Source organism: Amphiprion ocellaris, chromosome 13, assembly GCF_022539595.1.
Source record: "Amphiprion ocellaris isolate individual 3 ecotype Okinawa chromosome 13, ASM2253959v1, whole genome shotgun sequence".
Lineage (NCBI taxonomy): Eukaryota > Metazoa > Chordata > Actinopteri > Pomacentridae > Amphiprion > Amphiprion ocellaris.
The window spans coordinates 19,112,559-19,135,902 of NC_072778.1; the positions used below are offsets into that span (position 1 = coordinate 19,112,559).

The 23,344-nt window shown below is 42.4% G+C and overlaps 2 protein-coding genes across 13 annotated transcripts in view; both read right to left on the bottom strand.

Annotated features, from left to right (window-relative positions):
- The window catches only part of LOC111576782 (protocadherin gamma-C5-like), a 353,923-nt gene that overhangs the window by 300,586 nt on the left and 29,993 nt on the right, over positions 1-23,344 (bottom strand). The window contains exon 1 of one of the 12 annotated variants that reach the window (XM_055016493.1): positions 16,222-18,708. The exons of 7 other annotated variants lie outside the window; for them this stretch is intronic. In XM_055016493.1, the coding sequence (XP_054872468.1) occupies positions 16,222-18,621 (2,400 nt within the window). In that variant the 5' untranslated portion in view covers positions 18,622-18,708. Of the gene's footprint in view, positions 1-638; positions 3,111-4,249; positions 6,545-8,600; positions 11,019-12,384; positions 14,890-16,221; positions 18,709-23,344 lie in introns of those variants that run through there. 4 more of the 12 variants (XM_055016500.1, XM_055016499.1, XM_055016525.1 and 1 more) reach the window with 4 other exon arrangements.
- LOC129350347 (protocadherin gamma-A11-like) lies at positions 20,240-22,800 on the bottom strand. The gene has a single exon (XM_055016547.1). The coding sequence runs from the start codon at positions 22,628-22,630 to the stop codon at positions 20,240-20,242; it is 2,391 nt and encodes a 796-aa protein (XP_054872522.1). The 5' UTR covers positions 22,631-22,800.

A 23,344-nucleotide genomic window follows, 5' to 3' on the forward strand; every position in this document is an offset into this window, starting at 1 on the left:
CATTTAAAGAGCAAATAGGCAACAGGCAACTGAGGATAATTCAAGTTCCATTAGGAAACAAGATACTGGATTATACAGATACACACACACTGGTTGCTTGATTTGAAAAGATTTCTTCCTGCGGTTTTATCTCTGTAAGCCCAAGTAATTAATCGTGGGTTCTCAGAAAAAGTTATCGAAGTTGCCTGTATTTCATTTACATTAATACTGTGTATCTGCTTTTCTAACACAGTGACATGATATACTGGCAGCACAATCAATGTGACACACAGTACTGAGGAGTAAATGTAGAATTTTGATGAGGACACAGGAAGATATCAGGAATAGGACACTACAGGTGTATGAGGGAAAATCAAGCTGTATTTTAACCAACTAGCCTGAAGGTACACAACAGGCTTCAAGCAAAGGCTCGAGTTTATATTTGGCAATTTAGAAAAAACAAAAAAGAAAAAAGTCTTACAAGTTTCAAATAGTCACTGTACAGAGATAATTGCCAAATTCCCTGAAGAGCATAGGTTGTAAGTAAACACTGGTATTCAAGTAATGCAACCAGAACTGAAATGAATTTGTTCGGGTGTAAAAGCTCCACACACTGAAGAGATTTAGCTCCGGTTAAAAAAAGCTTATTATGCGCCTACCTCAAAAGGCTCCAAAGAATCTTGAAACGCTTCAGCAAAGTCTGATGGACTTTTCCTCAGAGTCTGGTCTGCAGGCAGAGTGTTGTCATTGTAAGATGTCACAAACTTGAAGTCACTGGTCCGAGAACCTGTTGTCAGGTAGGCGTCATAATTGTAAGTGCTGCGTAAAGTTCCTGTGCCGTCAACATCTGCGTAATTAGGAGGGAGATAAGCGCTGGGGATGGTAACTGCTCCATCAAACAACAGTCTGGGCTTTCTCCTGCGACAAAACCTCACACCCAGGATAATGATAATGAAGGTCAAGAAAAAGGTGGACACAGACACCAATGCTATAATCAGATAAGAGGTTAGCTTAGAATTGTTCTCAAAGTTCGACATTTCTTTCAATTCTGGCACCTCAGCCAAGTTGTCAGAAATCAGTAAATACATGGAACAGGTGGCTGACAGAGAGGGCTGTCCGTTGTCTTTCACTGACACAATAAGATTCTGTTTCATGCTGTCAGATTCAGAAATGTCTCGCTGTGTCCTGATCTCTCCGCTGTGGACACCAATACTGAAAAGTCCAGGATCAGTGGATTTCACTATATGATAAGACAACCAGGCGTTCTGACCCGAGTCCGCGTCCACCGCGATCACTTTGGACACCAGAGAGCCTCCGTGAGCAGCTTTGGGGACAAGCTCGGTCATGAACGAGTTGCCCTCCGGTGCAGGATACAGAATCTGAGGAGAGTTGTCATTCACATCCGAGATGAACACACTCACGGTCACGTTGCTGCTCAGAGGAGGAGAACCGTTGTCTCTCGCCATCACCTGCACTTTGAAGCTCCGAAACTGTTCATAATCAAACGACCTCACAGCGTGGATCACACCCGTGTCTCCGTTCACAGACACATACGAGGACACCGGGGCACCGTTCACCTCACCAGATAACAGAGAATAAATCACGGTACCGTTCTGTCTCCAGTCGGGGTCTCGAGCACTCACCGAACATAAAGTGGAGCCAGGTTTGTTGTTCTCACTCACATATGCGCTGTACGACTGTTCCTCAAACACAGGTGGGTTGTCGTTGATGTCAGCTACAGATAACTGAACACTTTTAGACGAGGACAGAGGAGGAGAGCCCTCGTCAGTGGCACTGATTGTAATGTTGTAATCAGACACCACTTCACGGTCCAGTTGTCCTGTGCTCACCAGAGAATAATAGTTTTTAATAGAAGGAACTAACTTAAAAGGAACACTTTGCTGAATGGAGCAGCGAACCTGTTTGTTATTGCCCGAGTCTGCATCCTGCACATGAATGATGCCCACCTCTGTACCAGGTGACACATTCTCAGGTATGGGATTTGCTAATGAATTAATATGTATCACAGGGGCATTGTCATTCATGTCAGTTATATCTATTACTACCTTTGCTTCTGTTGATAGGCCATAGCCATCTTTTCCCTCAATTAGCATTTCGAATTTTGATTCTTCTTCATAGTCAACATTTTTTGCAACTGCTATTTCACCAGTGTATTCATTCAGTGAAAATATTTGTTTTGCTATATCACTGATTCCACTAAATTCATAAGTTACTTGACCATTCACTCCTTCATCTGCATCAGTAGCACTCACCGTCACTACTACAGTGTCTAGAGGAGAGTTTTCAGATAGAGTAGCCTCATAGACGGCCTGGCTGAACACTGGTGAGTTATCATTAGCATCTAGTACAGTGATTTTTATGACTGCAGTGCCTGATCTCTGAGGGGATCCTCCATCAACGGCAGTCAGCAATAAAGCCACCTCCTGTTGTTCTTCACGATCTAATTCTCTATCCAAGACTATCTCGCTGTATTTTGTACCAACAGAATTAGTCAGCACATTCAAAACAAAATAATTATTTTTTTGTAAAACATAATTTTGAACAGCATTTTGTCCAATGTCTGCATCGCGTGCGGCGTTTATTCTATAGCGAGAGCCTTTGGGTGCTGATTCACGTATCTCCAATTTAACGGTATCCTTTGTAAAAACGGGGGGGTTGTCATTAACGTCCTGGATTTGCAAAGATATTCGGTGCGATTCTAGTGGATCCTCCAGTACCAACTCGCATTTTAGATTACATGTAATCTTCGCTCCGCATAGCTCCTCTCGGTCAATCCGCTCAGCAACGACCAGCTCTCCAGTATCAGCATTAACCTCGCAATAAGGTTTGCGGTTTCCTTCAATGACAATTCGAGCCTTCCGAGGTGGAAGTCTGCTTACTTGAAGCCCAAGATCCTTGGCTATATTTCCAATCACTGATCCGCGTTTCATTTCCTCGGGGAAAGAATAGCTCACGTCGCCATAAGACAGCCGTAATCCTAAAAGCAAAAAAAGTGAGCAGCAGACAAGGTTCACCGAGAATCCCACACGTGCCATCCTTCAGCAATCGAAATGAATCAAAAGAATGTGATTAGCAATCCTGACAAACACAGAGGAATGTGTACATCTGGAAGCAATTCAAGACAAATAGCGTTGTGGCAAACAATGAAGAGGAAAACTGTGGGTGGAGACGCTGAAAGGTTTCATATGGAGCCACTATCAGTTTTGAATTGGTAGACAGCGACACTCACAGCATGTCCCGAAGATTACAATGTACAGTCATCCTGCAAGTTATTACAGAGCTCGTAACTTATTTCATCTCAAGAGAATTTATCCCAGGGAGAGAGTCAGACAGACGAGATGAGAGACTTAATTAAAGAAATCGTTTCTCTCAAGTCGGTGGACTGTTTTCAGGCTGTGCATGACGTTACAATAGTGTTGTTTTTGATTGTGGATATTCTCTCAACAAACCGGTACCTTGTCGAATATTTAGTTCAGCAAAGACTACAAGTGAAACCTGTCAAAATATTACAAATGAACACAACATTGCAGTCAAAAGCCAACTAAAACCCTAAACACAGTTGAACAAATACTTATTCTGCACACTAACAAGTTCAAAATAGAAACAGAGGCAGGATTTTACGATTGTGAGATCAGCCTACATTGCAAGGCTTTTTGTGTCGTCATTGCGTGCAACCCAGTGGGTATTGTCCATAGACCACCAGAAAAAAAAAATCCTAATTGTAAATGACAACTTCATAGAAAAAATGTAATATCTGCAAATTCTACAATTAAAATACACCGACCTGACGTCGAAGCATAAAGGAGAAGTTTTACAAGTATTCTGTTGTTTCACAGCCAAGATGTGCATTATTAATATTGATCGCTAAGAGAGAAGGAAGAGGAGGATACAATTCCGAGTTAACTGCTGGTGTTAGGACCATGGATAGTGACGAATACCAAACCAAATGGAGCCTAAACTGAGCAGAAAGCTAAACTCTTTACTCTTTCAGTGTAGTGTATGAATATACTGGGGGAATTGCATGGAAAAGGGTGCAATCTGCCAAAATCTTTTGCTTTATGAAGAATAAATGAAAAGTTTTCCTTGAAAAATGTTTCATGTGAAAAAAACTGCTTCAGCAAATTCTGTCTGCCTTTTCGTCGCAGTCTGTTTAACAGGCCATGAGTTGGCATGGGATGTTATATATTTTAGTAAGTGTAATGTCTGAATTATCGATTGAATACCGATTGCTTCACTCAGGATTTCTTACCTGGGAAGAATCATCAGAATCTCCAAAAGCCTCAAGGAAGTCTGTTGTACTTTTCCTCAGAGTCTGGTCTGCAGGCAGAGTGTTGTCATTGTAAGATGTCACAAACTTGAAGTCACTGGTCCGAGAACCTGTTGTCAGGTAGGCGTCATAATTGTAAGTGCTGCATAAAGTTCCTGTGCCGTCAACATCTGCGTAATTAGGAGGGAGATAAGCGCTGGGGATGGCAACTGCTCCATCAAACAACAGTCTGGGCTTTCTCCTGCGACAAAACCTCACACCCAGGATGATGATGATAAAGGTCAGGAAGAAGGTGGACACAGACACCAATGCAATGATAAGGTATGAAGTCAGCTTGGAATTATTCTCATAGTTCGACATTTCTTTCAGTTCTGGCACCTCAGCCAAGTTGTCAGAAATCAGTAAATACATGGAGCAGGTGGCTGACAGAGAGGGCTGTCCGTTGTCTTTCACTGACACAATAAGATTCTGTTTCATGCTGTCAGATTCAGAAATGTCTCGCTGTGTCCTGATCTCTCCACTGTGGACACCAATACTGAAAAGTCCCGGATCAGTGGATTTCACTATATGATACGACAGCCAGGCGTTCTGACCGGAGTCCGCGTCCACCGCGATCACTTTGGACACCAGAGAGCCTCCGTGAGCAGCTTTGGGGACCAGCTCGGTCATGAACGAGTTGCCCTCCGGGGCGGGATACAGAATCTGAGGAGAGTTGTCATTCACATCCGAGATGAACACACTCACGGTCACGTTGCTGCTCAGAGGAGGAGAACCGTTGTCTCTCGCCATCACCTGCACTTTGAAACTCCGAAACTGTTCATAATCAAACGACCTCACAGCGTGGATCACACCCGTGTCTCCGTTCACAGACACATACGAGGACACCGGGGCACCGTTCACCTCACCAGATAACAGAGAATAAATCACTGTACCGTTCTGTCTCCAGTCGGGGTCTCGAGCACTGACGGAACATAAAGTGGAACCAGGTTTGTTGTTCTCACTCACATATGCGCTGTACGACTGTTCCTCAAACACAGGTGGGTTGTCGTTGATGTCAGCTACAGATAACTGAACACTTTTAGACGAGGACAGAGGAGGAGAGCCCTCGTCGGTGGCACTGATTGTAATGTTGTAATCAGACACCACTTCACGGTCCAGTTGTCCTGTGCTCACCAGAGAATAATAGTTTTTGATGGAAGGAACCAATTTAAAAGGGACATTTTGCTGAATAAAGCAGCGGACCTGTCCGTTCGTTTCAGAGTCTCTGTCCTGCACGTTAATGATGCCCACCTCTGTACCAGGTGACACGTTCTCAGGTATGGGGTTAGTCAGGGATTTTAAATATATTACAGGGGCGTTATCATTTTCATCAGTTAGATCTATGTAAACCTTGGCATATGAACTCAATCCCAGTCCATCTTTTGCCATGACTCGCAGTTCAAATGTATTTTTCTTCTCAAAATCTGTGCTACCAATTACTCTTATTTCTCCTGTTTTACTGTCAATTGAAAACACTTTTCCATCGGTCTCTGAAACATGACCAAAGTCATATGTCACATCTCCATTCACCCCCTCATCTGCATCAGTAGCACTTACTGTAACCACCACAGTATTAACAGGAGCGTTTTCAGGCACACTTGCTTTATAGACGTTTTGACTAAATACTGGGGCATTATCATTAGCATCCAGCACTGTCACATGTATCATTACAGTACCTGAACTCTGAGGAGAACCACCATCAACAGCCGTTAAAAGCAAGTTAATCTCTTGTTTTGTCTCTCTATCCAGTTTATTCTCTAGAACAAGTTCAACTTTAGTCGCATCGATCATGAGAATAAAATTGTCATTCTTCTGTAGGCTGTATGTCTGAACAGAATTTTTTCCAATATCCGCGTCATGTGCTTCCTCCATTGAGAAACGAGTGCCCTTTTCTGCGGACTCACGTATTTCCATTCGGATTAAATCTCTTTTAAATTGCGGAGAGTTGTCATTTATGTCTTGAACGTGCAAATTTATGCGATGTAATTCTAACGGATTCTCCAGTACAAGCTCCTGGACCAAAATGCACGATGGTTTAGTGCCACAGAGGCTCTCTCTGTCAAGCTTCTCAGCAACACTCAAATCTCCGGTGTTCAGATTCACAACACAGAATCGTTCGTTATTCCCTTCAGAGTCAATACGGGCTTTACGAGCTGACAGGGTGTTAATATCCAGACCAAGATCTTTGGCTATATTTCCAATGACAGTTCCTGGTTTCATCTCCTCTTGGAATGAATAGCTCACCTCGGCATATACGGATTGCAGAGCAAGGAGACAGACGACAAAGCGCGTTACCAGGCCAAGCTTTGAAAATCCTCCGTGTACCATTATTCCAAACGAGAAACATCCGTCAGTAAAGAGTTTTTTGAAGAAGTTTGGCTAAACTTGCAAATACGGTCAGTTTTGGGCAAATTAAACGAATGCGAAGACAGAAATTAGCACCGTGATCCCACGGCTCCTTCCAGCACACAGCTCAGGAACAATGGGGTGGAGACGTTATGCTACAATCCACTGCAATGTTTCCTAGTAAACTAGTAGACAGCGACGCGGTGTGTTCATTTAAGATAGACACATGAAATAAAATTACAGCTTAATGGCGTGATACGAACATTCAATCAAGAATAACAGAGAGCATAATATGAAAACTTAGACTAACGAGTAGGTCTGCATGGTATTAACCAAATAACTGGTAGATATAGACGCAGTTGTTTCTCGGATCAAATATTGTGTAGTCAACTTCAATGTGTTCTTAAAAAATGTTGCACTGAGACATTTACAAACATTAAATTTAAAAACAAAGCTGCAACTTTCAAGATTAAATTGCAAAATGGATCATCTCAAAGGATCAATATGGCTGGGACCAGTTTAGCAGAGGAACTGGAGAAAAATGACTTATCTTTCACATTCAGTCATCCTCATAGGAAAGTGCATGTTTCTAATATTTAAAACACTTCACAAGAACAAAAAGTAAGTAATTATCTGTAGATGAGCTTTAGGGCTGTTGAAAAATTGTGTCAGCTATACTGCCAAGTCAGTTCATGTCATGTATCACAACTGGGGTATTGCTGCAGTTCCACAGATAACTGCTTGCTTTACAAGAATAGTTTAAACTGCTGCTCATGGAAAACAGGTACGTGCATGTTATTAAATAAGGGAGGAAGTGCTCAAAAAGTTCATACTTTTTTCAGCCTCATGACCTCTTGGACTGAGTAATTAAACTGTCATTCTAAAGTTTGTATCCAAGTCATTCCTGCTTTGATGGCAAACACATCAAAAACACCAAACAATATTCAACCTCAAAACAAACAATCTATATCATTATCAGTCATATCAAGACCTTTCTGACAAAGTATCATCATTAACTAATCCTTATGTTCCACACACATAAAATACAGAACTATTGAATTAGATCACAGTACAAAGTTTTTTCTGTGTAGACAGTTATCCAGTTACTAAGTACATCTTATGTGCTGTGCAGGGAACAGTGGGTTGCTCAATTTAAAGCCACCAACAAACAATAAACTGATTCTTAGATATTTAATATGGTTATCTGACAAAAGTCGCCTCTCTATTATGACTTGAAGAAAAGAATCCAGCAGCAGAAAAATAAACAAAACATGGCATGTTGTAACACACGACAAATGCAATACAAGGTTAATGATTTGTAATTACTCATTGCTAAATTGGACATATTAAAGGCATGTAAGAAACAAAAGAGTTAATATAAAAAGTCATTAACAAAAGGCAGAGCCATTTTTATGAATGCAAAAAGGCAAACCCACCATCTGTGAGTTTCTTTCCTCAGTATGGTCAAATCCAAGTCCAAAGTTCAGATAACTTAATAGGCAGGCCACTTGTGCTTGAATTACAACACAAATCTGAACCCTTGGTCTTCATACCAACTTCGCTACGTCAAAACACTCTGTCACATAAGATTAAAAAAAAGACAAAAGAAGGCTTGAGAAATGCCGAGTATACATGCGCATACTCAGTATTCCATGAACTTGTTGTCAGAAAACAATATTCTAAAAAAAATGTGTTTTTTGTTCTTATCAACAATTCCTTCAACTTGAAACAATTACTTTCTGAACTGCATAATAAATATCCCTTGACTTCAATGCATTTTACAAGTAAGGTCCAATGAGCAAAAAAAAAACAATGAGTTGACAAGAAATGACGTGCGTTGGAGATGCAGCTGATGTTGCTATTTGATACTGATGATCACAGAGAAAAAATGGAGCCACTGGATTATACCAATTGCGGAAGAGTAATCATTTCATTCTGAAATTCATACCTGGGAAGAATCATCAGAATCTCCAAAAGCCTCAAGGAAGTCTGAAGGACTTTTCCTCAGAGTCTGGTCTGCAGGCAGAGTGTTGTCATTGTAAGATGTCACAAACTTGAAGTCACTAGTCCGAGAACCTGTTGTCAGGTAGGCGTCATAATTGTAAGTGCTGCGTAAAGTTCCTGTGCCGTCAACATCTGCGTAATTAGGAGGGAGATAAGCGCTGGGGATGGCAACTGCTCCATCAAACAACAGTCTGGGCTTTCTCCTGCGACAAAACCTCATACCCAGGATGATGATGATGAAAGTGAGAAAAAAGGTGGAAACAGACACCAGCGCTATAATCAGGTATGATGTCAGTTTGGAATTCTTCTCATCATAAGAAATATCCTTCAGTTCTGGCACCTCAGCCAAGTTGTCAGAAATCAGTAAATACATGGAGCAGGTGGCTGACAGAGAGGGCTGTCCGTTGTCTTTCACTGACACAATAAGATTCTGTTTCATGCTGTCAGATTCAGAAATGTCTCGCTGTGTCCTGATCTCTCCGCTGTGGACACCAATACTGAAAAGTCCCGGATCAGTGGATTTCACTATATGATACGACAGCCAGGCGTTCTGACCGGAGTCCGCGTCCACCGCAATCACTTTGGACACCAGAGAGCCTCCGTGAGCAGCTTTGGGGACCAGCTCGGTCATGAACGAGTTGCCCTCCGGGGCGGGATACAGAATCTGAGGAGAGTTGTCATTCACATCTGAGATGAACACACTCACGGTCACGTTGCTGCTCAAAGGAGGAGAACCGTTGTCTCTCGCCATCACCTGCACTTTGAAGCTCCGAAACTGTTCATAATCAAACGACTTCACAGCGTGGATCACACCCGTGTCTCCGTTCACAGACACATACGAGGATACCAGGGCACCGTTCACCTCACCAGATAACAGAGAATAAATCACTGTACCGTTCTGTCTCCAGTCGGGGTCTCGAGCACTGACCGAACATAAAGTGGAGCCAGGTTTGTTGTTCTCACTCACATATGCGCTGTACGACTGTTCCTCAAACACAGGTGGGTTGTCGTTGATGTCAGCTACAGATAACTGAACACTTTTAGAGGAGGACAGAGGAGGAGAGCCCTCGTCAGTGGCACCGATTGTAATGTTGTAATCAGACACCACTTCACGGTCCAGTTGTCCTGTGCTCACCAGAGAATAATAGTTTTTAATTGAAGGGACTAACTTAAATGGGACACCTTGCTGGATGGAGCAGCGGACCTGTCCGTTAGTCTCAGAGTCTCTGTCCTGAACGTTAATGATGCCCACCTCTGTACCAGGTGACACGTTCTCAGGTATGGGGTTAGTCAGTGATTTCAGATGGATCACTGGAGGGTTGTCATTTACATCAGTGATGTCAATCATTACTTTGGAATCAGACGAAAGTCCATAACCATCTTTAGCATCAATGCGCATTTCATATTTAGAATTACTCTCGAAATCAAGTGCTCCTGTTACTTTTATCTCCCCAGTTTTACCATCCAAGGAGAAAACCTTTTTAGCCCTCTCTGAAATGCGACTAAATTCATATGTCACCTCCCCATTGACTCCCTCATCTGCATCAGTGGCACTTACAGTTACGATGACAGTATCAACAGGAGAATTTTCAGGTAAACTGGATTTGTAAACGGCCTGATCAAACACAGGTGCGTTATCATTAGCATCGAGCACAGTCACGTGTATCACAGCGGTTCCTGATCTCTGTGGATTCCCACCATCAACTGCAATAAGCATGAAATTTAAATCGTGCTCTTTTTCACGGTCCAGTTCTTTGTCTAACACCAACTCGACGGTCTTAGATCCATCAGCATCGTCCTGAACAGACAAAACAAAATGTTCATTTTTTTGTAAGCTGTAATGTTTGACGGTATTCTGTCCAATGTCCGCGTCATGTGCTTCGTTCACACGATATCGAGCTCCTTTGACTGCTGACTCTCTTATTTCCAACTTCATTGCATCCTTTGGAAAAACCGGTGAATTGTCGTTAACATCCTGGATGAGCAAGGAAACGCGGTGCAGCTCCAAAGGGCTCTCTAGGACTAATTCAAATTTCAACATGCAAGAAACCTTCTCCCCACAAAGCTCTTCTCGGTCAATCCTTTCCCTGATGACAAAATTCCCCGTTTTTAGATCAACGTCGCAGTAATGTTGGTTGTTTTCTTCGGTATCAATCCGGGCTTTACGCGTAAATAATTTCCCTACTTCCAGGCCGAGATCCTTCGCAATATTTCCAACAATGGATCCTGGTCTCATCTCCTCCGGAACGGAATAGCTGAGGTCTGCTCTGGTGATGTGGACCAAAAGGACAAAGCTGCAGAAAAAACTCAGCAGCGATTGTTCTGTGAGGACCATCATTCCTCCCAATAAAAAGAAAAAGAGGCAAATATTATTCCTGCTGAAAAATATAGTGTAGACGTGATATTAGAACACGCCGCTCCTACAACAATGGCAGCACGGGTTTTAATGCACCAACTGCTTTTGCAGTGGGTGGAGAGACTGACCTCTCCACATCTGTGAGCGAGCAGCGACGCCGTGAGTTTATTTGGAATATCACAAAACAAAAAAGAAAGTTTAGTATTAGATACTACAGTTTCTGCCATGATCAACACTGCGGTGTGACTTCGGTCTTAGGTCGAAAGTGGAATAATTTTACTTGGATATCTCGGGTTTTGGTTCGTGGCGCATGTATGAATGGACAGTGCGAGACACCATTCAGCACCATGGACAGCGTTTGAAAGGTGCGTAGACAAGCTACAGAGTTCCTTCGCTGCATATTTCCGTTCCTATAGTAATAGGCTTGGCCGCTCTCCCAACGTAAACAAAAAATCAAAAAAAGTTTGACATATTAATTAGTAAAGGATGCATTACAACACTGAAAAACTCATAATGGTAAGGAAAAAAATCCCCAAGAAGCCTAGAAAGTACTATAGCTTATTCTCACTGATTTACTGTAGAACGTGGGGATATTTCATTTCATCCCTCTATCGTTACCAAAATCATCTTTACAACAAGCGCTCTGACTGCATTAAAATGACCTGTTCAACATTTTGCGCGTTGCTCAAGCACTCGTTCCGTCACTTTCTCATTTGAATAAATAGTACATACCCACATGGAAGCTTCGACTATACTGCACTTTAAACTCTGACACGATGAAAAAGATAAACAAATTACAAGTCCAAAAGCAAGTGGTCAACATAATGCAGAGACAGCAGTCACATATATTTAGTCGAGATGCAAGTCTTAATATGCAAGGGAAATGACGTCTGGTGTCAGGATTAAAAAACAAGATCAAGAACGGAAAATGTTTTAAGTTATATCGATGGCATGCAACCACCGATTCATCTCCATTTAAAGGAACTGTGCAGTAAGTCCTTTCACGCTGTGAAATACTGCTATTCAAGAAAAAGCTTTAACCAAGAAAGACCACTTTTCACATGTAGATTCCCCAATTCCTATCTACTTCGAGAAGGTTTCAGTATGAATAATTACGATCTATAAATGTTATGAAAGTATAATTAAATATTGAACAAAGAGTGTGAGAGAAAAAAATGCTGACCTGCTACACAGTTAAGGAAAGTTACTGGAAACGATTTCATGCTAATGGATAAGGAACATAACTGCCCACCATATCAATGAATCAGTGCATACTCTGGCATTTAGATGAAGGACATGGAGTTCACGAAAAATAAAAACGCTGGAAACTCACAGCCACACTTGGATTAGGAACAAAATGTACGTGGCCTACCTCCGGAGACTCATCTCCAAAGATTTCAGCAAAGTCTGATGGACTTTTCCTCAGAGTCTGGTCTGCAGGCAGAGTGTTGTCATTGTAAGATGTCACAAACTTGAAGTCACTGGTCCGAGAACCTGTTGTCAGGTAGGCGTCATAATTGTAAGTGCTGCGTAAAGTTCCTGTGCCGTCAACATCTGCGTAATTAGGAGGGAGATAAGCGCTGGGGATGGCAACTGCTCCATCAAACAACAGTCTGGGCTTTCTCCTGCGACAAAACCTCACACCCAGGATGATGATGATAAAGGTCAGGAAGAAGGTGGACACAGACACCAGTGCTATAATCAGGTATGATGTCAGCTTGGAATTGTTCTCATAGTTCGACATCTCTTTCAGTTCTGGCACCTCAGCCAAGTTGTCAGAAATCAGTAAATACATGGAGCACGTTGCTGACAGAGAGGGCTGTCCGTTGTCTTTCACTGACACAATAAGATTCTGTTTCATGCTGTCAGATTCAGAAATGTCTCGCTGTGTCCTGATCTCTCCGCTGTGGACACCAATACTGAAAAGTCCGGGATCAGTGGATTTCACTATATGATACGACAGCCAGGCGTTCTGACCGGAGTCCGCGTCCACCGCGATCACTTTGGACACCAGAGAGCCTCCGTGAGCAGCTTTGGGGACCAGCTCGGTCATGAACGAGTTGCCCTCCGGGGCGGGATACAGAATCTGAGGAGAGTTGTCATTCACATCCGAGATGAACACACTCACGGTCACGTTGCTGCTCAGAGGAGGAGAACCGTTGTCTCTCGCCATCACCTGCACTTTGAAGCTCCGAAACTGTTCATAATCAAACGACCTCACAGCGTGGATCACACCCGTGTCTCCGTTCACAGACACATACGAGGACACCGGAGCACCGTTCACCTCACCAGATAACAGAGAATAAATCACTGTACCGTTCTGTCTCCAGTCGGGATCTCGAGCAATGACCGAACATAAAGTGGAGCCAGGATTGTTGTTCTCACTCACATATGCGCTGTACGACTGTTCCTCAAACACAGGTGGGTTGTCGTTGATGTCAGCTACAGATAACTGAACACTTTTAGACGAGGACAGAGGAGGAGAGCCCTCGTCAGTGGCACTGATTGTAATGTTGTAATCAGACACCACTTCACGGTCCAGTTGCCCTGTGCTCACCAGAGAATAATAGTTTTTAATTGAAGGAACTAACTTAAAGGGGACACCTTGCTGGATGGAGCAGCGGACCTGTCCGTTAGTCTCAGAGTCTACGTCCTGCACATTAATGATGCCCACCTCTGTACCAGGTGGCACGTTCTCAGGTATGGGGTTATTGAGCGATTTTAAGCTAATACCAGGTGGGTTGTCATTAACATCAGAGAGTTTAATTACCACTTTAGAATCTGAGGTTAGGCCATATCCATCTTTGGCATCAATGCGCATTTCATACACCGATTCTTCCTCAAAATCCAAAGACCCTATCACTTTTATTTCTCCTGTGCTGTGATTTAAAGCAAATACTTTTTTACCTGTTTCTGAAATACGATTTAATTCATAAGTCACTTTACCATTTTGACCTTCATCTGCATCAGTTGCGGTCACTTTAACCACCACAGTATCTAGAGGAGCGTTTTCCGGAATAATGGCTTCATATACGGCCTGGCTGAACACTGGAGCGTTATCATTAGCATCCAAGACAGTCACATGCACAGTTGCAGTGCCAGTCCTTTTAGGATCGCCTCCATCTAGTGCAGTGAGCAGTAATCTCAATTCCTGCTGTTCCTCGCGGTCTAATTCGTTATCCAACACTAGCTCGGCATATTTACCTCCATCTAATTTTGATTGAGTTTTCAGCTCTAAATAACTGTTCGTCTGCAATGCATAGCTTTGAACAGCATTTTGTCCAATATCCAGATCGTGTGCCTCCAAAACACGGAAACGGGATCCCTTCACAGCCAGTTCGTTGATTTCGATCTTGATTTCATCTTTAGGAAAAACAGGTGGATTGTCATTAATGTCGTGTATTTGCAATGAAATGCGGTGCAACTCAAGCGGAGCCTCTAAGACCAGCTCAGATTTAAGGATGCAAGATGCTTTTTCGCCACAGAGAGCCTCCCTGTCAATTCTCTCAGCTACAATCAAATCCCCGGTGTTTAGATTGATGTCACAGTACCGTTTGCGGTTCAGTTCGGTGTCAATGCGGGCCTTTCGAGCTAAAAACTTCGCCACGTTCAGTCCGAGGTCTCTTGCTATATTTCCGACAACAGATCCGGGTCTCATTTCCTCGGGAAGAGAATAGCTCACATCTCCATTACCGATTCGAAGCAAATGAAGAAAGAAAGCCAAGCAGTACAGCAGGTCAGGCACCGAATATCCATTGTGTGCCATACTGACATGAGAAATGAAGAACACGACTCAAAAATGTTGACTGGTGTTAATTTCCACCGTGCAAAAAATATGTTCGGTCCAGGAAATATCACCATTAACCAGCTGTTGTTGCAAATAGTGTCTGTGCAGCGAATGGCGGACCAAAGCGCAGCCAACGGTACAGTTTAACAAGGAGAGGATAGAGTCTGCAGTAACAAAGCAGGAGCAAGGGGTGGAGGACTGTTTCCTCTGCTGGTAAACAGCGACGCTAAGAGCACAATTTCGCCTCTGCATTTGAAAAATCTAATTTCATTGCATATCATGTCACTGTTTTCTTGCTCGTTTCATTATAAATCGACATCAGTCCGTGGGTAAAAAGAACAAGCCATGGTTATTAAAGGCAGTACATGGCAATTCAAATCTTTACTACACATGATAACGTAATATTTGTGTGAAAAAATAAAAAATGAGATCAACCAAAGTCTAGGATAACAGATGAGGCAGACCAAAGTCCAAGACAATCATTAAAGGCTCGGGTAATGTAGTTGTCGATTCTGAAAGACAACTAACACTTCGGGATGGAGTCTGAAATCACTCATTTTTGGGCTGGCGAAAACATTTTATCTCTGGCAAGACAAGAACACGACTAGTACCAGGAAAATCAACCTTCATTTAGAATGCTACAGGCGACCACACCACCGAAAAAGTGAACACATACAAGTATTGGATAGATCAATAGAAGCCATAAGTATGCATAAACGTTGAAAATTGCATACTGGGGGCTCCAATAAATTAAAAAAAAAAAAAGGAAAAAGAAAGAAACTTTACGAATCCACCCATGGGCAGATAAACAGGGATCTGATCAGTGTGTGTTATCATAGCCCTCTTGTGTTAGCGAATGGGAGATCTAAGCAGTATCTTCTCCACTGAGGAAAACATACTGAATGAAAACTGACTGTTGAACTTGGGATTTTTTTATGTTTCATCCAAATGCTATTTTGTGACAGTCATCTTTGCAATTGGTAATAACTGGATCACTAATTCTTTTGTTTCATTCAAAGTTTAAAAAAAAAAAAAATAGAATCAAAAATGTTTTGTTAGTCTGCAATTCAAGAGGAGTATTTTTTCAGTTTCACGTTGACCAAAACGTTAACATTACACAATGGACAAATAGAAATAATCTATAAACCTCCTAAGACTTCACTGCAAAAAAAGTGAGCAGAAAACAAGTCCAAAGCCAACTGAAAAGTGTGGTTTGAGTGTGAGAGTATATGGTCCCAACATCAACCAGTATCAATGTTGATACATGTTATGAAAGAAAGAATGAAAGAATATCTACAATTGATCTTTTATGTAGATTATGTTTTCATTTTTCTTTCTTTCTTTTTTTCCGAAGATACAATGGCTTTTCAAATAACACTGAGTAAATGTGAAGAGGACTCAAGGAAGTAAAAGTATTCCTACCTCTGGAGATCCATCTGAGTCTCCAAACACATCAGCAAAGTCTGAAGGACTTTTCCTCAGAGTCTGGTCTGCAGGAAGAGTGTTGTCATTGTAAGATGTCACAAACTTGAAGTCACTGGTCCGAGAACCTGTTGTCAGGTAGGCATCATAATTGTAAGTGCTGCGTAAAGTTCCTGTGCCGTCAACATCTGCGTAATTAGGAGGGAGATAAGCGCTGGGGATGGCAACTGCTCCATCAAACAACAGTCTGGGCTTTCTCCTGCGACAAAACCTCACACCCAGGATGATGATGATGAAGGTCAGGAAAAAGGTGGATACAGACACCAATGCTATAATCAGGTATGATGTCATCTTGGAATTATTCTCATAATTCGACATTTCTTTCAGTTCTGGCACCTCAGCCAAGTTGTCAGAAATCAGTAAATACATGGAGCACGTGGCTGACAGAGAGGGCTGTCCGTTGTCTCTTACTGACACAATAAGATTCTGTTTCATGCTGTCAGATTCAGAAATGTCTCGCTGTGTCCTGATCTCTCCGCTGTGGACACCAATACTGAAAAGTCCAGGATCAGTGGATTTCACTATATGATACGACAGCCAGGCGTTCTGGCCGGAGTCCGCGTCCACCGCGATCACTTTGGACACCAGAGAGCCTCCGTGAGCAGCTTTGGGGACCAGCTCGGTCATGAACGAGTTGCCCTCCGGTGCAGGATACAGAATCTGAGGAGAGTTGTCATTCACATCCGAGATGAACACACTCACGGTCACGTTGCTGCTCAGAGGAGGAGAACCGTTGTCTCTCGCCATCACCTGCACTTTGAAGCTCCGAAACTGTTCATAATCAAACGACCTCACAGCGTGGATCACACCCGTGTCTCCGTTCACAGACACATACGAGGACACCGGGGCACCGTTCACCTCACCAGATAACAGAGAATAAATCACGGTACCGTTCTGTCTCCAGTCGGGGTCTCGAGCACTGACGGAACATAAAGTGGAGCCAGGTTTGTTGTTCTCACTCACATATGCGCTGTACGACTGTTCCTCAAACACAGGTGGGTTGTCGTTGATGTCAGCTACAGATAACTGAACACTTTTAGACGAGGACAGAGGAGGAGAGCCCTCGTCAGTGGCACTGATTGTAATGTTGTAATCAGACACCACTTCACGGTCCAGTTGTCCTGTGCTCACCAGAGAATAATAGTTTTTGATGGAAGGAACCAATTTAAAAGGGACATTTTGCTGAATAAAGCAACGGACCTGTCCGTTAGCCTCAGAGTCTCTGTCCTGTACGTTAATGATGCCCACCTCTGTACCAGGTGACACGTTCTCAGGTATGGGGTTAGTCAGTGATTTCAGATATATTACTGGAGCATTATCATTTACATCAGTAATATCTATTATAACTTTGGCATATGATGTTAGTCCTAAACCATCTTTGGCTTTCACCCTCATTTCAAAAGAACTAATTTCTTCAAAGTCAATCACACCAGTGACTCGAATCTCTCCAGTTTTGTGATCAATAGAAAATACATTTACATCATCGTCAGACACGTGACCAAATTGATATGTCACATCTCCATTCACTCCTTCATCTGCATCAGTTGCACTGACATTAATCACGATTGTATCTGGAGGAGAGTTTTCAGGCAGACTGGCTTTATAAACGGCCTGACTGAACACTGGGGCGTTATCATTAGCATCCAGTACAGTGACGTGTATGACTACAGTACCTGATCTCTGAGGAGATCCACCATCTAGAGCTGTGAGAAGCAAATTCAGCTCTTTTTGCTTTTCTCGATCAAGCTTATTTTCCAGTACGAGTTCGACCTTGTTACTGTCAACAGCGAGAATAAAGTATTCATTCTTCTCAAGGTTGTACCTCTGAACAGCATTTTGACCTATATCTGGGTCATGGGCCTCATCAATCGAAAAGCGGTTACCCTTTTCAGCTGACTCACGTATTTCCATTTTAATTAAATTATCGTTGAATTGCGGTGAATTGTCGTTTACATCTTGAATATGAAGGCTTACACGGTGAAGTTCTAGGGGGTTTTCTAAAACCAGGTCCACTTTCAAAACGCACGACGGTTTCTTGCCACAAAGACTCTCTCTGTCGATTCTCTCCGATGTGATCAAATCTCCAGTATTCATCTTAATATCACAGTACCTTTTCTGAGTTCCCCCAAAATCAACACGGGCCTGTCGTGAAGACAATGTCTTCAGGTCAAGACCGAGATCCTTCGCAATATTTCCAATAACAGACTCTCGTTTAATCTCTTCAGGAAAAGAATAACTCAGATCTCCATGAACGACGTGCAGCGTTAAAAGAAAGGAAACAAAGCCGAGGATCAGACGAAGCGCTGGAAATCCTTTGTCTGCCATCCTAACACATAACATGACTTCAGCGTGTGCGATTAATTGTCCAGGGCAAAACCTGCAATATATTGGAAATGGCTCAACGATCTAACAAAGAAACACGATGAAACATATCCGCGATTGAATTGGTTCGCTGGAAATTACAACAGCTATGCAGGAACAGTGGGTGGAGTGGTTTGTATTAAATTTCTGTAGGCCAACAGCGACACCACGAGTCATCTTTTATCCACACACTGACTAAAGGAAATTACTTTCAACCTCTCGGAGCACGTCATTCACTACTGGGTAAATGAACATTGGGGGGCGATTTTTAAAACAGCTTTGATACAATTCATAATTTTATGACTCAGCAAAAAATGCCAAAAGCTGACGGAAAATAACTATTTCATAATTTATTGGTAACAGTTGAAGACTTTATATGACACGAACATGCAGAAAGCCAAGCAGGGCATATATGTACCCAGTAAACACTTTGCAATCAGGTCTGAACTACAGGCGATCAAACAATGACCATGACACACGTAAATTACTGATTCAGCATTTCAGACAACGCAGTCGCTCAACAAATCGGTCAATAAACAACAACCACGGCAAATATGTACTTTGGTTTACAAAATGCATTTCACTCCGTTCAAACAAGCACGTAATCTAATTGCAATAACTTGCTCAGCCTTACAAAATCCGCGTGCTTGTCAACCCAGCATACATCTGAGCTGAAACTTATTGACTTTGTGGGCCTGAAAGGTTCCCCAGACGCCACCAAATACGTGACAACTGCATTTGCTTCGTGAAAAAATGTTGTAATTGACGCTTCAGACAAGTACGCTGTGATGTGTAATATGCTTGAAATTAACATTGCAACATCAAGCTGTCGGTGACCACAGCATATAAACACATTCAAATGAAACAGTCACCTCATGTACTACTATTCAACACACTCAAAGCCCATTGACAGTTTTATTCCGGATTTTTTTTCACTGCTATTACTGTTGTTGTTTTTGTTGTTAATTTTATTGCCATTATTCAAAGAAGATGTAGTAGCAGCAGTAGTCAAGATTACACTCATTCGACAAACAAAAGACAAAAAAAGAAAAAAAAAAACAAATCTCCTGGCGCGCTTCTGTCTGTGAACCTGAGGAGTGTTTCAACAAAAAAGGGATAGATACCTTGAGATTTGGCAGATTTGAAAGGACAAAGAAAAAATCCGACACTATTTATTTGACCTAGGCAAGTGTTGTTCAACTCGACTACAACATCTGAATGAAAATAAACACTGAGCGATTCTAAAACTCCAAACTATGAAGGATTGTTTAGTTATCTAAACAGTGAGTTGGTTTGATGAACAAGTTCAACAGGTAACAGGTTTCAGACACCAACAACAGCAACTGTCAGGGGAAATACTTGACAACTTTTTGAATATTTTGAATTGATACAACAAATTCCTAAAAATGAATTTCCGTGAAAAAGTAAACGCGGTTGACGAATGCAAGCCAAATGTATATAGTTGTGCAAACCAATAGCAGAGAATATATAAACATTGCTAAATTTTGAATAAATAAAAATACACGTCAGAAGAGTGACATTAAAAGGCTCAACACAAAAGTCAAATGGTTTTGCAAAAACTCGTAAAATAGGAGGCTCATACCTCTTCTGATGCTTCCAAATCTTCAAAAGGATCAACAAAGTCTGATGGACTTTTCCTCAGAGTCTGGTCTGCAGGCAGAGTGTTGTCATTGTAAGATGTCACAAACTTGAAGTCACTAGTCCGAGAACCTGCTGTCAGGTAGGCGTCATAATTGTAAGTGCTGCGTAAAGTTCCTGTGCCGTCAACATCTGCGTAATTAGGAGGGAGATAAGCGCTGGGGATGGCAACTGCTCCATCAAACAACAGTCTGGGCTTTCTCCTGCGACAAAACCTCACACCCAGAATGATGATGATGAAAGTCAGGAAAAAGGTGGACACAGACACCAGTGCTATAATCAGGTATGAAGTCAGCTTGGAATTATTCTCAAAGTTGGACATTTCTTTCAATTCTGGCACCTCAGCCAAGTTGTCAGAAATCAGTAAATACATGGAGCAGGTGGCTGACAGAGAGGGCTGTCCGTTGTCTCTTACTGACACAATCAGATTCTGTTTCATGCTGTCAGATTCAGAAATGTCTCGCTGTGTCCTGATCTCTCCGCTGTGGACACCAATACTGAAAACTCCCGGATCAGTGGATTTCACGATATGATACGACAGCCAGGCGTTCTGACCGGAGTCCGCGTCCACCGCGATCACTTTGGACACCAGAGAGCCTCCATGAGCAGCTTTGGGGACCAGCTCGGTCATGAACGAGTTGCCCTCCGGGGCGGGATACAGAATCTGAGGAGAGTTGTCATTCACATCCGAGATGAACACACTCACGGTCACGTTGCTGCTCAGAGGAGGAGAACCGTTGTCTCTCGCCATCACCTGCACTTTGAAGCTCCGAAACTGTTCATAATCAAACGACCTCACAGCGTGGATCACACCCGTGTCTCCGTTCACAGACACATACGAGGACACCGGGGCACCGTTCACCTCACCAGATAACAGAGAATAAATCACGGTACCGTTCTGTCTCCAGTCGGGGTCTCGAGCACTGACGGAACATAAAGTGGAGCCAGGTTTGTTGTTCTCACTCACATATGCGCTGTACGACTGTTCCTCAAACACAGGTGGGTTGTCGTTGATGTCAGCTACAGATAACTGAACACTTTTAGACGAGGAAAGAGGAGGAGAGCCCTCGTCAGTGGCACTGATTGTAATGTTGTAATCAGACACCACTTCACGGTCCAGTTGTCCTGTGCTCACCAGAGAATAATAGTTTTTGATAGAAGGAACCAATTTAAAAGGAATATTTTGCTGAATAAAGCAGCGGACCTGTCGGTTATTCTCAGAGTCTCTGTCCTGCACGTTAATGATGCCCACCTCTGTACCAGGTGACACGTTCTCAGGTATGGGATTGGTCAGAGATTTCAGATATATTACTGGAGCATTGTCATTTACATCAGTAATATCTATTATAACTTTGGCATATGATGTTAGCCCTAAACCATCTTTGGCCTTTACCCTCATTTCAAAGGTACTGATTTCTTCAAAGTCAATCACACCAGTGACTCGAATCTCTCCAGTTTTAGGATCAATAGAAAATACACTAACATAATCTTCTGATACATGACCGAAATCATAAGTCACATCTCCATTCACTCCTTCATCTGCATCAGTTGCACTGACATTAATCACGATTATATCTAGAGGAGAGTTTTCAGGGAGACTGGCTTTATAAACGGCCTGGCTGAACACTGGGACGTTATCATTAGCATCCAGTACAGTGACATGTATGACTACAGTACCTGATCTCTGAGGAGATCCACCATCTAGAGCTGTGAGAAGCAAATTCAGCTCTTTTTGCTTTTCTCGATCAAGCTTATTTTCCAGTACGAGTTCGACCTTGTTACTGTCAATAGCGAGAATGAAGTATTCATTCTTCTCAAGGTTGTACCTTTGAACAGCATTTTGACCTATATCTGCGTCATGGGCCTCCTCGATCGAGAAGCGACTACCCTTTTCAGCTGACTCCCATATTTCCATTCTAATCAAATTATCGTTAAACTGTGGCGAATTGTCGTTTACATCTTGAATATGAAGGCTTACACGATGAAGCTCCAAAGGATTTTCTAAAACCAGGTCCACTTTCAAAACGCACGACGGTTTCTTGCTACAAAGACTCTCTCTGTCAATTCTCTCAGATGCGATCAAATCTCCAGTATCCATCTTAACATCACAGTACCTTTTCTGAGTTCCCTCAAAATCAACACGGGCCTGTCGTGAAGATAAAGTCCTCAGATCAAGACCGAGATCCTTCGCTATATTTCCAATAACAAACTCTCGTTTCATCTCTTCTGGAAAAGAATAACTCAAATCCCCATGAACGACGTGCAGCGTTAAAGTAAAGGAAACAAAGCACAGGATCAGACGAAGCGCTGAAAATCCGTTGTCTCCCATCCTGATACAAGGCGTGACTCCAATGTATGCGATTTACTGTCCAGGGCAAAAACGACAATATGCCGAAAATCGGTTAACAATCCACACTTGGTGTCACGAATAAACACGGTGAAACATAAAAGGATTTAACTGGTTCGCTGGAAATTACAACAGCTATCCATGCAGCAGTGGTGGGTGGAGTGGTGAGTATTAATTTTCTATCAGTCAACAGCGACACCATGAGTCGCTTTTTAACTTCACACTGGGAGAAGTTCATATACTTCACAGTGTCTCGAAGCACATGACATTCGCTCCTGGGTAAATAAACGCTGAATGGTGTTTTTAGATTAGCAAAACAGCAGATGATATTCATGCCTAGACATGAATGGCAAAAGTTGACTGAATAACTATTTTACCATTTGCTAACGATTTTTTAGGATTAAACTATCCGAGAATGCAGAAAATCAAGCAGTTAATATCCCCAGTGAGCACTGCAATTAGTTTTGAACTACAGGAGATCAACCAATGGCCATTGCAACATAAACGCAGATAGGCGTCTCTGACCAACACAGTCGCTGCCTACCGAATGAATACTTTCACACTCATATGCCAGCAAACTAAAATTTTAACACACAAATATTGTGCGTGGAAAAACAGGTTTCATATATTTCAAATAAACATTTGATTTGGTCATCTTAAGCTTGAAAGCTCTAACCTGCTGTTCGTTCGGGCATA

Coding starts and splice junctions, on each gene's coding strand:
- LOC129350347 (XM_055016547.1), bottom strand. CDS start 22,630: ATGGGAGACAACGGATTTTCAGCGCTTCGTCTGATCCTGTGCTTTGTT.